Source organism: Schistocerca americana, chromosome 1, assembly GCF_021461395.2.
Source record: "Schistocerca americana isolate TAMUIC-IGC-003095 chromosome 1, iqSchAmer2.1, whole genome shotgun sequence".
NCBI lineage: Eukaryota > Metazoa > Arthropoda > Insecta > Orthoptera > Acrididae > Schistocerca > Schistocerca americana.
The window spans coordinates 1135102889-1135121050 of record NC_060119.1 but is presented as its reverse complement, the minus strand read 5'-3'; the positions used below and the strand labels follow the sequence as shown (position 1 = coordinate 1135121050).

General features: G+C 40.8%; 1 protein-coding gene across 1 annotated transcript in view; it reads right to left on the bottom strand.

Moving 5' to 3' along the window:
- LOC124619195 (dnaJ homolog subfamily C member 8) overlaps positions 1-18162 on the bottom strand; it is a 78865-nt gene that overhangs the window by 24905 nt on the left and 35798 nt on the right. The window contains exons 3-4 of the mRNA XM_047145417.1: positions 5943-6009; positions 644-738 (exon numbers count right to left, since the gene is read on the bottom strand). Of these exons, the coding sequence (XP_047001373.1) occupies positions 644-738; positions 5943-6009 (162 nt within the window). The remainder of the gene's footprint in view (positions 1-643; positions 739-5942; positions 6010-18162) is intronic.

The following is an 18162-nucleotide window of genomic DNA, read 5'->3' as shown; positions in this document are numbered from 1 at the left end:
TTCAGAATATTGTCGTTAAATAAGAAGAGAGATATTTGATGAGTAGGGATCTAACCTGACATGATCTTTGATTTCCCATCATTTTTCCTACTCTGTCTGTCCGCATTTATTCAACTTTCCCTTCTAATCTACCATTTGTCAAATACTTTCTTCCATTTGTAAAATGCTTTCTTACTAAGTCTAACTCAAATGTTTAAAAACAGGTATCTATTCTGGAACACTACTACCAGACTTTGAACCTGTATAGTGTGCCTGGTCTGGTGTTCCTTTGTACTTCCAAGCTTCATATTCTAGAAATATTTTTAATGCTCTGCATAAGTGCATTACAATAATTTTCATTTCCAACAGTTTAATCACTAATACCAAAAGCTTTCATATCTTATTTTCTTGTTTGTATTTGTTAAAATTAAAACTTTGACATTGAAATGGTGTAAGGGAAATATATACCAGGAAAAAAAGGTAAATAAATAAAACAAGACACCATAGTCTGAATGACAAATTTACCTTGCAGCATAAATTGGCTATGAAATTTCTCTCTTAAAGTAAACAAAAAGCTTGCAAGACAACTTAATTCAGAATATGTGTTACACAAGGAAACACTTCAAGCTGCACGAGTCAGCCAGTGATAATTGTTGTATCTTACCATATGATCAGTTCGAGCTTTTGCTTCTTCAATAACATCAAGACATTTCCTCCTCGTCTCTTCATTTTCTAGTGTTTTCCACGCTTTATTAATAACTACAAGAGGAAAAAATGTAAATGTCAAATAATGGATAAAAAACACACTTCTTTAATTAGAGAGACCAGATTAGCATAAGCATTGACTACTACTATATTTACCTAAGTGTAAGATGACTTTCATAATAAGACGACCCCCTTTTTCTCACAAGGCTTCTTGAGAAAAATTTATTTTTAACATATTCTTGACTAATCACAATTATAAACTGTTTTCTCAATAAAGTATCTGTCTAAAAAGTTAACATTATACCTATCGTAAATTTATGCCATTTATTGATTGTCTACATTTCTGATACTGCAAGGAGAAATAAAATAATGAGAAGAACTGTTTTATATTAATTTGTGGACCATTTTCTTTTTTACAATTTTCGCTTCTAGCCTTGTCACCTGTGGTATCACCATTTTTATTCACCACCCTAATAGCACAGCTGTGAAATTTGTATCACTGTTCGCTGGCCCTTCTGAATATGTTAATATCTGTTGTGGTTGTTACCTGTGGGACCTGAGAACACAGCTGTTTTTATCTGAATATGCATCAGATTTTGATCCTATACCAATGTGAGAATAGTGTAACAGGAAATGCTGCAAAATGGTTCAAATGTTATATCTCTGGCAGGAAACAAAGGGTGTTATTAGGAAGAGAGACATATCAAGCTATCAGGCATCATCCAACTGGGAACTAATTACATGTGGGGTCCCACAAGGTTCCATTTTAGGACCCTTAGAGCTGCATCAAACCAGCCTCAGGACTGAAGACCACACCAACCACACTTTTTCTTGTGTATATCAATGACCTTTCATCAGTAACATTTCCAGAAGCCAAGTTCGTTTTGTTTGCCGATGATACAAACATTGCAATAAATAGCAAATCAAGTGTAGTCTTAGAAAGGTCAGCTAATAAAATATTTATGGGCATTAGTCACTGTTCCAAGCCAATTCTTTGTCACTGAACTTTGAAAAAACACACTACATGCAGTTCAGAACTTATAAGGGGTGTCCCACAAGTATATGCCTATCATACGATGACAAGCAGATAGAAGAAGTGGACAACGTTAAATTCTTGGGATTACAGCTTGATAATAAATTCAACTGGGAGGAGCACACCACAGAACTGCTGAAGCGTCTTAACAAAGCTCTATTTGCAATGCGAATTGTGTCAGACATACGGGATATAAAAATGAAAAAACTGGCATACTATGCTTACTTTCATTCCATAATGTCATATGGGATTATCTTTTGGGCAATTCATCAAGCCAAGCTAAAATTTTCCGCGCACAAAAACGTGCAGTATGAGTTATATGTGGTGTGAGCTCAAGAACATCCTGCAGAAGCATGTTTAGGGAACTAGGGATACTAACTACTGCTTCCCAATATATCTATTTCTTAATGAAGTTTGTTATTAAAAATATATCACTTTTTCAAACCAACAGCTCAATTCATGGAACCAATACTAGAAATAAGAATAATCTTCACGAGGATTTAAAGTCACTTAGTCTTGTACAAAGAGGTGTGCATTATTCAGGAACACACATTTTCAATAACTTGCCAGCAGCCATAAAAAGCTTAACAACCAATGAAATTCAGTTTAAGAGGAGCCTAAAGGATTTATTGGTGGCCAACTCCTCCTACTCCATTGATGAATTTCTCAGTAGAACCAACTGATTAGTATATAATAGAAAGAAACATTCCACGTGGGGAAAATATATATAAAAACAAAGAGGCTGTGACTTGCCAAACGAGAAAGCGCTGGTAGATAGACACAATAAAAAACACACAAACACACACACAAATTTCAAGCTTTCGCAACCCAAGGAAAGAGGGAAGGAGAGGGAAAGACGAAAGGATGTGGGTTTTAAGGGAGAGGGTAAGGAGTCATTCCAATCCCGTGAGCAGAAAGACTTACCTTGGGTGCGGGGGGGGGGGGGGGGGGGGGGGGGGGGGGGGGGGGGGGGGGAAGGACAGGTACACACACACACACACACACACACACACACACACACACACACACACACACAGGCACAGGCACAGGCAGACATGCAATCTACCTTCTGCACCAATTCAGTGCAGTAATGTGTTCATTGTAAATAAGTATTTAGTAGTTGTATTACAAGTTTATTACCTTATAAATAAATATAAAACTTTTTTGTTATAAATTCAGAGCATTAGTATTTGTAAAATGATTCTTTCATATAGCGTTCATTAAAAAATGACGGCCATGCCACTTGGGACCTGTGGAATGGTACATTAGCTTTATTTGTTTGAGTTGTAAATATTTGTCATATATTATTGTTTTTCTGATATGTTCTACATCCTGGAGGACCTCCTCACTATGGATCAATTGGAATGAAAGTAAATCTAATCTAAAAAAAAGAATGTTACAATGTTTCTTGCTTGCAAACTTATCATCTGCCTGCTGCACTCTCATTGGCTACATAGGACCAATAGCTGACATACCCCCCTTTTGTTCCCATCATTCATTACACTGAGCGTCAACAACACTGTGGCATGGAACATGTAAGTATGCCACTGGCCCCAATCTAGACTCTTACTGTCTTCTGCAAAAATACCTACTGTTGTTGAATAGTTGTCCAATTTTCAAGTAAATCCAATTCCGAATACAACTCTACTCATGCAAACTGCAGTTTAAATGTGATAGACATTCCTAAAAAGCAACAGTATGCTGTGTAGATTCCCATGGTTGGTAGCACAACGTGATTTGTTGTCCACACACTGTTCCCCTCCTCTCCCCGCACTCTTCTAGTTCTCTACCAAGGTGGTTATCGCTGTTCCCCCTCCAAACCTTCCATAGTGCTGTGCTTGAGCAACTGTGAATAACAGACTGCAACGTCTTCTAAGGTGCAAGTCATACGTAACAGCAGCAACTAATACATTAATAAAAGATAAAAATCGTGAATCAGTCCAATTCTCTAACTTTCGCTCATCGTCATCTACTGACATCAGTTGGTACTATCTCCATAATGGGTCTTGCTGCTATAATTTATTCTTGCAACACCAATTACAGTCTGTTTAATTCTGGATTAATTTCCCTTCTTGTTTCATCTGAATGTCACTATCAGGCTCCAAAGCCGATTAAAAGCTGGTAATCTTTTTACTCAGTATTCTGCTACATGAACAGCAACTGAATCTCTCATTTGCAATTCACTTAGTAAATCATTAGTCCTTCATAACCGAATAAAATATTGTTCTCAGTTCAGAATCAAGTAATGGGTTTTGAAGAAAATTTCCACTTTTGAATGTTACCCTTCGTTAAAAAGCTGCATCAATGTTTGTTTGCAGTATTCATACATGGATGAGACTTTTATTGCAAACCTGTTCAAATACAACACAAGTTTGTTTGACAATAAAATTGAGTGCTACTTCCTCATGTGTTTTTTATCATACAACATATGTGCCTCACTGCATGCTATTATTTGCGGAGAACCTTGTTTCAATATCTTAAATTGTTTATGAGACAAGACTAGTGGCATCGAGGACATCTTTCCTCATATACAAAACTGAGTAACTCAAGAAAAATGAGATGATGTCCTGGTCCCAATTTTAAATAAAATCTAGACACCTTGTCTACATTTCAATGTATGAGCTAAAATCAATCACATGCAAAGTTTACAGAATGCATTTTTTAACTCTGCAAAATATTTAAAATTTCATGCAATATTTTACTTAATTTGCTGCAGCACAGTAACTATGGCATAAATGATAACAAATTCAGTCTTTTATCAAGCAAAGATATCAGAGAATAAGATGCATAAAATTAAAATTTTTTCTCCCACTAGTTTCTTCTTGAAAATGGATGGTAAGTGTTTAATAGCAGCTGGCAAGTCAGCATGGACATCAGATATAAAACCCAATAAATAGAGAACAAAATGAGACATCATTCTGCTCTCAATTTTAAACAAAATTTTCGTATCTTTTCTACATTTCATACACTACAAAGTATAAACTAAAATTGCCCATACACAAAATTTTCACAATGCATTTTTACCTCTGCAAACTCTTAAAAATTTGTGCCATGTTTTTATTAATCTGATGCAGCACAATAAGTATGATGCATAACGAAAGGAAATTCAGTTCTTTATCGAGTGAAGATATCGGATTGTAAGATGTGTAAAAATCTATTTTTTTCCACCTAACAGTTTTCGAAAGATCAAATGACAAGTATTTAATATAAGCCAGAACACCCTCTTTCAGCAAAGGAATCAGTATTTGGTGAGCAGTAAAGCCATGACAAAAGCAGCCTCAGCACGGAATGCAAAGAGCTTGTCTGCAGCAGATAGTGTGTTAATGAATGTGTTGCCATTATGAAGTATCCACCCAAGAGAGCACCATTTGTTTCACTGAAATGTTCTCCAAATGACAAGACTGGGAGTTCAATTTAATACTGCTTCTTGTAGGCAATGTATTATCAGATTAGCTCACACACAAAATATTCTCCCAAAAAGAGACTTTGCAAGTACCTCCCACCGCCTGCCCACCAGTCTTATCAGGCATTTTGCCACATTTCAGTTCCCCTCCAACACGAACAACTTTTTTTAAGACCACAGACAACATCCCCCCCGCTTCAGCATTTATTATTCATATTATTGTGTATGCTGTGACAAAAGTGAAAGCTACTTTTTCCCAAAACAAATTTGTCCTCACCTGTCTAAAGATTACTCTATGCTAACTGAATAGATGAGATTGACCCTTTTTCTTTCATAAAATCAACTTTTATTGAAATAGAATTAAACTGTCATCCTGAAAAATTGCAACTGAAAAGATATCTCCAGTCCCCAAACAAAAAATAATTACACAAATACATAAAAAATGTTCAACAACAATATGGGAGAGAAACAATAATTGACATTGTTATGTACACCTGCCCCCTCTTCATATTTATAGACAAAAACAACAGTACAGTAGAGACAGAATAGCAGCACATTTACCCAGTGTTACTGAAAATGTTAATCAGCTTTGGTTTCAGCCACAAATTAAGTAACAATCATGCCTATGATTAAAATACAATGAGTAGCGTATTACTAGTTATACTGGTTACTGCAGTACAAAGAAACAATTTATAGACATTGGCTTCAAAAATCCACACTCGAAGGGTCTGTGTACAAGGATCTTAAAACACTAAGTGAGTAACGAACATCACCTTCCTCCAACTAGTTTTGACAAAATAATTCTCTAACTTGAATACTCACTTTCAAATGCCTGCTGAGCACGTTCTTGGTCATCTGGGTTCTTGTCTGGATGAACCAATATGGACAGCTGAAAGTTAAATTTTATTAAACTTTCAGCATTTCATACTTTACGGAAGGAATAATCTGACAACCAAATTGACACAGAGATGACCTAATGAACATACAGAAGTACATTCAAACAATGCAAATTTAGCATCAGTTCTGATCTAATGTCTTTAAAATACTTTATATTAGTAACTTAACCAACAAAATTACAAATGGCTGCTTCCATTAAATTTCAGGGCAAGTCGAACAGAACTTTCAGGATTAAAAAATCTGGTGTACATCCAGAGCCACTACCCAACCTCTGTTCCCACCTGTATACCATCCACTGTCCTGTAGCAGTTTTAGTCACTGACTGCATATTTCAGATTAGATTCTCACCTCCTGCCAATGATTCCTAAATTCAAATTTCCAAGTTCAAGAACATTTAAAGGCCATACTCCAATGACAGAGTGCCTATGCAGAAGGAAGTTCACCTCTGTTTGTGTTGTGATTTAATGTTTTTCTTTCACTAATGACACTGCTCTCTTATTCAGTAGGTGATTCTGATTACTATGAAAAAATTTGGAGGCCCGGGTACTTCATATCACCACAACCTCCAATCAATTGCACACAGAAAAGAGAAGTCAAGAAGCTCACTCACAGGTATAAGAAAAATGAAGGTTTTGTTATGTCTGTAACACTTCCTGTTCCTTTTTTTACTGGCAAATCAACACAGCTGCTATCATCAAATCTTCACAGTATGGAGTCATATTCAAGTCTTATTTTCATGTTAATACTTCAATGTAAACTTTGCAAATGTTAGGTCCATAACCATGGAATGAGCCTTACGCAATTAAGAACCCCAACACAGGGTGTACATTGCTCTTTAAAAGTAAAGCTGTCCAAGTCAAATGCTGCTTTAAAACACAAGAGTGCTTCACTAATGACAGCCCTATCAGAGTTGTTGCTATGATATTGCCTTTCTCCAACCTTTGATCTGACTCAGCAAAATAAGGGGAGGGGCTCTAGCCAAGATGCTATCTGACATTTTTCACACTTCAAGCCAGAAGCAACATGCCAAAACAAAATGGTTCAAATGGCTCTGAGCACTATGGGACTTAACTGCTGTGGTCATCAGTCCCCTAGAACTTAGAACTACCTAAACAAAACTAACCTAAGGACATCACACACATCCATGCCCGATGCAGGATTCGAACCTGCGACCGCAGCGGTCGCGCGGTTCCCGACTGTAGCGCCTAGAACCGCTCGGCCACTCCGGCCGGCCATGCCAAAACATCCTAGAACTGACTAAATCTTGAGCCCTAGACCTTGCAATGAGTAGGACACTCCCTAATTCATCAAGCCCCATCTGCTTAATCCAACGTCCACTAACTGCACAGCCTTCATTCTTGTATTTGGCAGACACTGGTCACAGTCCAACTAAATGGTTTTTCAAGTCAAGAACCGGCGAATACAAAAATGCAGTGGAACACTATGATGTGCCTCCCAATGTCTCCTTTTACTTTGACAGAACAGCACAGAAATGGCTGAAAACAATCAATAGCTGCAAAACATACTAGTTGGAAACTGTCAACACACTTTCAAATTATGCAATAAATTGCATAATTTCCTTTATCACTTAATGACTAGTTCTGAGCCTAAACTCACTATCACAGCATCCAGTAAGCTATGCAATAACACATTATGACAGCCACATAAGTTTTCATTGTAGTTCAACACAGCAGTACAGGGCTGAGCTTCATTCCCTGCAAAGCTTCATTCACTGATAAAGCTTTTGGTGACAACTAGCAGCCACATCACTTGTTGAAAGAAATGAAGCATAAAGCATGTATGAAGGAAGACTGCAGTCAGATATACAGATTTATATTGTATCAAATGGTGAATTTGAATATTGTAGAAGCTGATATAGTTTCACACAGAACACAATGTGAAACTAATGATGATATATCAAGCATTCTTTCTGAATGATGTCACTAAGAGAAGGTAGTTCACCATGTACTGCTCAGAACACTGAGGCAATATACCAGGAAACCAGAAGGTGAAAATAACATAAGAATTTGACAATCATGACTGAAAAACCCCGCACACCTGGAGGAAAGGGCAGTTGTTCACAAAAAGCTGAGCTGACCTTTCACACCATTCATGGAAATAAAATGTCCGATACACAATGGAAGCATTGCAAAATGTGCATTCAAGTTGTTTCTCCTTGCAACAGCTCCTCCCTTAACATAGAGCAGTGGTTCCTAAACTGTTATAGTTCCTCTTCCATTAAAACAGTACTTCAGGATTTTTCTGCAGTGCACCAAGTCAAAACACAAGCCTGCTTAATGCAGCGATCTATTGACCAGATTTATCATTAACAGGATGTAGCTAAAGTAGACACTGCTTGCAAGGAATATAGTGACTGTTTAAATCAAATTTATCAGGACACCCACAAGTCACAACCAGTATGTGTAATTTTTATGGTTTTCTTCTATAACTTTAAAAGAGCATCATCAGCAGCTCTGTAATTTACAGTTTAAAGTAATCAGCCAGCTAATATATTTCAAACTGTGAGTTCCATTTCTGATGATGCTATTGTAAAATTATAAAGAGAAACTGATAAAAATAAAAGATACTAATTGTCTCTTGTGGCTGTCCTGGTAAGCTTACTTAATGGGATGGATGAGCTTTGCTGTTCACTAGGAACTTCTCAAATCTAGGAATCAGTCTGCACATACTCATCTCTTGTTCCTTGTTAACTTTCACACAATCACTAGCAGTGGATGGCATGTACCTTACAATGACTCACAAATATAAGTAAACGGAGTTTTTTTGATTGACTGATTGAGGGGGTCATGGGATTAAACAGCAAGGTCATTGGTCCCACAATTCAAACGATACACGAGTAAAATAGAAGCATCTGGTAAAAGTGGGCAGATTCAGTCAGAGCGGTCACACTAAAAAGCAAGGATGCTGAAAAAACACACAGTAAAAGACATAAAAGGGTAGATCAACTCTAAAAACTGGAAAACCAAAGGGATAAAAGAGCAGCCTTTTCACGGGGGCGTGGCAATGGGTCCCACATGGTTTCAGGAAGTTACATCATTACTGCTAGCATAATGCTGGGTGCTGGCTTGCGACAGCCATCCTTGCAATAAGATTTAATAAAAAGTGTCTCAGAAAACGTGACTCCAAATTATATCAGAATAAAAATAATCAGTCAAAATATGTCAGCCAAGATAGCAGAAGCACGATGTGACTGGACATCAAAATGGAGGCAGACAGATGGACACTAACCGAAAAAAGCTGCCTATACTGTCGCAAGCCAGCACCCAGCATTATGCTAGCAGTAATGATGTAACTTCCTGAAAGCATCTGAAGATGAACCTAAAAAGGTTCATAAACCGGTTTATGGAATAAAACATAATTATTCAAAAAAGTGACTGGTTGCAGTTCTGTATAACTTATTTACATTCAATATACAGTCACAGTTCTAAGATATCCGTAATGGATAACCATAATCTGAAAAGAGGTTTGATGTGATTCAGCATATCTGCACCTGGAATCATGAAAGGGAATGGGGAGTAAAAATCTGTCTCTCTAGCCAAACTGTCACCCAATTCATTCCCTGCGATACCCTCACGTGGGGCCCAGAGAAAGACAATTGAGCAGGTGACATGGCCAAGGGCAGAGATAAGGTCATGGATAGCAGAGATCAAAGGGTGACAAGAGTAGCATTGGTCTGTAGCCTGCAGGCTACTCATTGAGTCAGTGCATATTAAAACTCTGTGGAGGGAGGCCTGAGTAACAAACCAGAGGGCCCTGTTAATGGCTTGCAGCTTTGCTGTGAACACAATACATGATCCTGACAGTAAATGGTGTTCCATGCCACTATCATCTCAGAACCACCATTGTAGAAGACCCTGCAATAGGTTGGTCCTGATCTGTGGTCGAGGCACCACCCAAGGTGGGGTGCAGGAAGAATACACAGTGCACATTCCAGGGAGTGGAGATCCCAACAGAGGAAAGTGAGACACGTGCCAATCGGCAAACCCACCCAAGGGCAGGTATCAGAAGACAGAATACAAGGGACGGTCAGGGAATCGTTGAATGGCGTTTGCATGAGAAACCTAGAGTTGGTTCCGTCGTATTTGTAGAGGGAGAATACCCGCATCTGCGATTGATTGATTGATGAACTGAGAAGGGGTCACGGGACTAAACGGTGTGTTCACCAGTCCTGAGATTCCAAAGTTACTCCCAGAAGAGAGAGGGTCTGCTAAAAGTGGACACATCCAGTCAGAGGTGTCAAACCATAAAATGAGGAAGTTAAAACACACACACAGTAGAAGGCATAAAAGGATAGACCAAACACAAAAACTGGAAAAACAAAGGGATAAAATAGCAGTCACTGCTCGGGGAAGTGGTCGTGGGTCCCAGAGCGAGAAAACTGAAGAGAAGGACCAACCACAACCACCCTGCCCCTGCTCCAGGAGTAAAGCCAAACATTGTATCTGAAAATAAACCATTTTCACAAAGGAAATAGCAAACTAGTTCAACCATTCGTGAATTGTCTGCTAACGTTAAAGATAAGGAATCTGTGAGACTATACGCAGTACAAAGGGCTAAAAGAGGTGGGGACATCCACCAATATACAGGATACCGTCAGCCTAGGTCCACAGCCATACTTGACACATTACGTGAGAAAAACAATGGGTGAGCCTGATATGACCAATGTGTAGACCGCATAGGACAGTGGACTATTCCTGAGACAAGCAGAAGGAAGTGTGCCAAACTGCAGTAGTCTCCTTGATTGTGTGGAGTTCATTACTGAGAACAGCAGCACACCAGATGTCATTCCACTTTCGGGCAGAGAGACTTGATGTAGATCTGCATATCTGCAGCTGAAACCATGTAAGAGAAGGGGGTGTCAGTATCTGTTTCTCTAGTGAAACGGTCAGCCAGTTCCATTCCCTGGGACGCCCACATGATTTGGGACCCAGAAAGACAACTGAGCAGGCAGCATGGCCAATGGCAGAGAGATGGTCAAGGATAGCAGAGACCAAAGGGTGACAACAATAGTGTTGGTCTGTAGCCTGCAAGCTGCTCTTTAAGTTGGTACATATCAAAACACTGTGGAGGGAGGCCCAGGTAACAAAATGGTGGGCCCTGTTAATGCCAAGCAGCTCTGCTGTAAACACACAACATAATGCTGGCAATAAATGGTGTTTTAAGCCAATAGGAGACATGAAAGCATATCCCACCTTATCTATCAGCCTAAGTGTAGAAGATGGTAGCACCCTGGAACTCCGCTGGGATTGAATGTACAGGACGCCAGATGACCAAAGGCGTGACAGAGACCCTGGAATAGGTCAGTCCGGGGTCAAGTATTTTCAGAGTGGAAAGAGCGACTGAGCCATAAGCCTAATTACCATAATCTAGTGTGGACAAAACCAGACCACAGTAAAGATGGAGAAGAGTAGCACGATCTTCACCCCAAGATGTGTGACCCAAGAGACAGACAGCATTAAGCTTCTGCATGCAGATAGCCTTCAGGTGGCGAATATGGTGCAGCCATGTCAGCTTTTTATTGAAAATAAGCCACAAGAAATGGGACTGTGCTACAATATCTAGGAATTGGTTGCCTAAATAAAGTTCTGGATTGGGGTGTACTGGAGGTCGAAGGCAAATGTGCATAACTCGCTTTTTGGAGGGAGAAACCTGAAGCCATGTGAGAGGGTCCATGCAGAAACATACCGTATGGTGTCTTGAGGGCTGGCGCTCAGCAGATGCTATTGAGTGTGAGAGGCACCAGATGTAAAAATCTGTCCACATACAACGTTGGGGTAACCAGATGCCAACAGGAGGTACAAGTCCATTGACGGTGATGAGGACGAATGTGACACTTAACACAGAACCCTGTGAGGTACCGCTCTCCTTTGTCCAAGGAGTGCTGAGTGAGATGCGAACTTGAACTTGCAAAAGCCGAAGGGATATAAGCTCGCAGATAAAAATCAGATGGGCACCAAGCTATGTCGTACGCCTTATGGAGGTCAAAGAAGACCACGAAAAGGCATTAGTGGTTAGTAAAATCCTATTGATTGATGTTTCCAGTCTGAGTAAATGGTTAGTTGCAGATCGTCCTCCTTGGAAGCCACAACGATACAGGGGACTAAAGGCCCCCTAGATTTGAATGTCCAACGTAATCTGAAGCTAACCATCCTCTTCAGCAGTTTACAAAGTACATTGGTCAGGGGCTAATTGGTTGGTAGCTGTCTAGAGTTGATGGTTTCTTCCTGGGCTTAAGAACATGGATAACAACATTGTCTCGCCATTGCAAGGCAAAGACATCCATGAGCCAGATGCGGGTGGAGACCCTGAGTAGATGCTGCCTCTCGGTAACATCCAAGTGGTGGATCATCTGGTTGTGTATGGAACCTGAGCCTGGGGCTGCGTCATGTGACGAGGTAAGAGCCTACATGAACTCTCATTTAGTGAAGGGTTCATTAGATGCTCCAGCCTGGCAGTGGTTGAAACAGAAGGGTGGGGGGGTGGGGGGGGGGGTTGTTTCAACTCATCGTTTCTGCCAGAGAAAGGTAGCAGGATAGGAATAAGATGCCAATGTTGTCACAAAGTGTGTTGCGAGGTGTTCTGCAAGGATTGACGGATCAGTGTATGGAACACACTGCAGGATAAGGCCCTGGCAGCCCAGCAGGCTTAGGAGCTTGGACCAAACATGTGATGAAGAGGCATGCACCCCAAGGTAGGAAACAGTGCTCCCAGCATTCATTTTTACTCTGCTTAATGACGTCGTGAGACGTGGCTTGTGAAGGGTGTCATTTAAATTTTAACAGTGCCCGTTGGCAGACCTGGATAGCAACTACAATATCCTCGGTCCAACACAGTACTGGCAGACAATGAAGGGGGACCAGTGGATAGTAGGATAGCAGTGCCAGCAGAATGAAAAATCGTGTCAGAGACTTGTTGCATGACCACATCAACACAATCCGAGAGGGGGCTGTCTAAGTGCACAACACATGTATGTAAAAGCCAATCGACTCTGTGGACTGCCCAACGTGGGGGCCTGTCTGCCTGGTAGTGGCAGGGAAATGATAGAATCACTGGATAGTGGTCTGTCACGAAGACCATCATGGGGTGACCAACGTTGGGAAGCAACGAAAGCAGGGGAGGAGATCACGAGTCAACAGAAGAAAAGGCCCCTTGAGTAGCACTGTAGTTGGTAGGGAAACCGTCATTGAGGGGAGACAAATTGAAGTCTGCAATAAGTTGGTCAATTAAAAGACCCCTATCCATCGAAGTGGCACTCCCCCAAAGGCGGTGGTGTGAATAAGTCCACAAGGGGGAAATGGCATCTCCGGCAGGAGTTGATTGTATTTTTGATGAGCCTCAGCATAAGACAGGTGATCCAGGGACTTTTACTCTCTGATCTTCTTTTCTCTGTTGTAAGCTGGGCAATCTGGTGAGCATGGAGAGTGGCAGTCATAACAATTTAGGGGCTTCCCTCATGGAGTGGGTGTCCACAGTCACCAAACAGAGGGTCCACGATACAGCAAGAAGGCATGTCCAAAACACAAGCACCAAAAGCACCATATGGGTGACGAGACGTTCGGCTTCACGACACATTGGTAAAAAGACTCCACTTCGCAAAAACTTGTTCTCCACAAAAAACAACAGCTTTGTGGCAGTGAAACGTGTTCCTTTCCATCCTATTATAGACCAGTTAGCCGAGAAAGTGTTTCATCCCACTATGGCGAGTCTAACCCTCGTTCCAGGGTATGGCCAGGGAAGAGATGGCTGCAGGTTCATACGAAGCACCATTTGGTAACATTTATCATCCAGAGTTGGTCATTTGAGAATGGCCAGATTTTTGCAGCTTGATATACTTCATGCACCAAACATCCACTCAGTACCACCTACTCGCTCAGGTCAGGCCAGCCACAGCAAGTGCCGCCTGGCATGGCAGCTGTTGCCGGGTCTTCCGATGCTCCAGGATGATAAGCAACCACTCCTTGGCATAAAGAGGAGGCAACAGCTCAGGTATCAGCACAGTGATCCCTGTGTTGTCAGGGGGCTCAGCCAGTTGGGTACATAACAGTCCCACGACACGGACTGGCTACATGTGCAGGTGACTAGCAGGGTGGAGGGAACAGCTGTGGCAGGGCAGGAAGAGGGGAGAGGAATTCACACCACAGGCACTAGGGAGAGAGTTCTTCCCCAAATGGCTCACACTAAAGACAGAAAATTGGGAAGTGGAGATCAAATCCCAAGAGGGGACAATAAACACCAAAAAGGATGAAAGAACCTCAAGGAATACAGGAACCAGGTGGATAGCCAGGTTGACACAAATCAGAGCAACGAGAGATAAGGAGGAGGGGGCAGCGGAGAAGGAGCGAGGATAGGGAGGGAGGGACATGGTGAAGGAAATTCATCCAGGGAAGGAAGAATGGACTGCAATAGCTCAAGGCCCTGTGTACACCACACACTAACTCACAAAAGAACTGTGAGCCCACCAGGGGGAGTGCCGTTTTTTCTCCTACACTCTATATCAATCACTGTTGTAAGACATGTCTGACACTGGAATATTTTCGCAGTGGCTCTGTAGTAAGGATGTCGTGCCTTGGAGCCCAAATTTTGACAACCACTGTCATACAAAGAAAGTAGTTAGTTACAAACTTGAAAATGGGCAGCATGTGAACATATGCACTAAGTGCTCAAAAGTATCAGGACACCTAGCTGAAAATGACTTACTCGTTCACGGCGGCCTCCACCAGTAATGCTGGAATTCAGTATGGTGTTTGCCCACCCTTAGCCTTGATGACAGCTTCCATTTTCACAGGCATATGATCTATCAGGTGCTGGAAGGTTTTTTGGGGAATGGCAGCCCATTCTTCATGGAGGGATGCACTGAGGTGAGGTATCTATGTAGGTCAGTGAGGCCTGGCATGAAGTCGGTGTTCCAAAAGATCCAAAGGTGTTCTATAAGATTAAGGTCAGGGGTGTTACTGTTGTGTAATCACTCTGCCACAGGCCGTGCATTATGAACAGGTACTCGATCGTGCTGAAAGATGCAATTGCCATCCCCGAATTGCTCTTCAACAGTGGGAAGCAAGAATGTGATTAAAATATCAATGTAGGCCTGTGCAGTGATAGTGCCATGCAAAACAACAAGGGATGCAAGCCCCTCCATGAAAAACACGACTACAGCGTAATACCACCATTTTACTGTTGGCATTACACACACTGGCAGATGACGTTCACCGGGCATTTGCCATACCCACACCCTGCCATCGGATCACCACATTGTGTACCATGATTCGTCACTCCACAAAACATTTTTCCACTGTTCAATCGTACAATGTTTACACTCCTTACACCAAGCGAGGTGTTGTTTGGCATTTACCAGCATAATGTGTGGCCTATGAGCAGCCTCTCGAACATGAAATCGAAGTTTTCTCACCTCCCGCCTAACTGTCATAGTACTTGCAGTGGATCCTGATGCATTTTGGAATTCCTGTGTGACGGTCTGGATAGATGTCTGCCTATTACACATTACAACCCTCTTCAACTGTCAGCAGTCTCTGTCAGTCAACAGGCGAGGCTGGCCTGTACGCTTTTCCACTTCACTATGGCATCGGAAAAATTTGACCTAGGGATGTTTAGGAGTGCGGAAATCTCGCGTACAGGTGTACAACCCATGTGACACCCAATCACCTGACCATGTTCGAAGTCTGTGAGTTCTGCAGAGTGCCCCATTCTGTTCTCTCTCAATGTCTAATGACTACTGAGGTTGCTGATATGGAGTACCTGGCAGTAGGTGGCAGCACAATGCACCTAATATGAGAAACCTATGTTTTGGGATTGTCCAGATACTTTTGATCACACAGTGTATATTTTTGTAATTGCCTATCCCATCTTTTGTTCAACTAACACACTGCACATCATAATGATGTTAAAACAGATTTCCACGGAATTCAACAGCGTAGTTATTAGCACCTTTATCCTTATAATTAATGAGCCAACAGAAGGGTTGCGAGTAATGTGGATAGAGTTGAGCCAAGAGCTGTGATGATGCCCTAAGAAATGACTTACAGAGAACAGTGAACCTAAAGTATTGATGAAAGAAGATTTAGGACACGCACATATAAAGTAGAGTAGCAGGAGAAGAGCACATGCTTAGGTTTCCCAGAGCATCAGCAAGGGTGAAATATGTGCCGTACGACTCCATTGCCCACTGCATCGACACTAGGAGTGGGTATCATAAAAAGGAAAAGTCATTTAATACATTACATGTGATACAAACAAATGACATACATTTAACGTACGGAGGGTTAAGATTTGGAGTTTATGTCTCTTTATGTCTCAACTGGGGTGGGGCTGGGCCACGTCCTCCCTTTGAACAAAACAACTGTCAGGAAATGCCCCTCCTAACTAACACCTAAGCCATCTACAAAAAAAGAGTGATTTTAAATCCAATTGTAATACCCATTTTCCCCACAGGGAGGTTAAAATGTGATCTGATCATATTGCATGATCATCTAGGATATGTGGTAATGTTTCCTCAAGAAACAATTTACACAGTAGGTTAGGTGGTGGTGGTGGTGGTGGTGGTGATATAGGGATTAGGGCAATTATTGGCACAGTTATCAGCAGCCTTGCCAAATATGAATTAAATGCTTAATGAAAAGAATTATTTTCTTATGAAAAGAACTATTAAAAAACTGTGCTAATTTAGAAGTAGTCACCACAATGGACAGAGACCCAAAATACACTTCTATAAAGCAGTCCTAAATATCCATTTGAACAATATACAAGCACAATCTGTTGTCATGTATAGTCAGCACACTTGCACAACAACACTTAGTTTTTTTATGGACAAGCCTCTATTTACACTTATTGTAAATTATCTAAATGCACACGAATGTTTATAACATTTCTCTTATTTAAATACTGTCAGAATAGTTTAGTCTAGGAAGTGGTCAAGATGAGTTAAATCATGTCTGTAGTAAGAGAGAACTATGTATTTTGGTGGGGATGGCCTTCAGCCAATGGAAAAACAGACAGTAGTGGAACACTATGGGAGTTAAGTGGAGACTGGGACTTCTTGAGTGAAGAGTTAAAGGGAGCAATTCAACACTGTTTCAAGTGCTGAAAGCATGCAGACCTGACCATGGTAATGTGCACAATTCAGTTGTAGCTTTTGAAGGGACTAACATGAGAGCTCTGAATGTGTTCCAGAGTAGGACTTTTTAACTTTTGCAAACGGAGTACGAGTTACTATTCTTTGCATCAAGTATGTTAATTTGTAAACCATCAGGTTTAGCTCTGAACCATTTTGAGCTGGTGAATGTTTAATGTACAGTATTATGGTCGTGAAATGGGCTTAGTTTTCATGGATTACAAGTTAGTTTTGGGATTTTGCTACCGTATTTTCTGTTTGCGTTTTAACTAAAAATTGTAGGACAACTTTCCATTTACTTGAGAAGTCCTTTCTTGAACAAACATTATTCAACATAATTCTCTGTTGTCTACATCAATTACAGATGTTAAAATAGAATCCTTGTTATCAAATTATTCATTTAAATTTTATTTCATATTTCTGTGTATTTTATTAACTTGCAATTCTAACCATACATATGCTATTTGACTGCAGGATCACAGCTACAGGTCATTATTTGCAGTGAATTAGTTGAGGGAAACAAAAGCAGATGTGCGCGGCTCGACCCAATGACTACATCAAGCTATTCTTTTTAAACTGAGCAGTGCAAAGCTCAAGTAGCCAGGGTTCGAGTAACTGCAGGTAAAGACAACTGATTGCTTGTATGGGATGCCGTTTGGAAAAGTAACAACAACGCAGTAACCATTCGGTAATGTCACAGTTCCTGGATGCTGGATTGATATTGGGATACAATAAGGATGCTGTAAACATCAAGTTGGCTTTGTTTAACACCCCATTTATGTGGGTTGATTGCATATATTTGTGTATCTGCCGGATGCACTTTAACTGGAAAATGATCACTAGAGTGCATATCCTCAGCTTTTTCTAAATGAGTGTTAAACTGTGGGAGTGCCAAGTAACAGGTCAATAGCTGTGGGTGATCTGTTTGCAGTGCTGGAAAATTCAACATTCCTTTTATTGAGAAAACAAACAAGAGAAACCTGTAGACTATTTGATAAC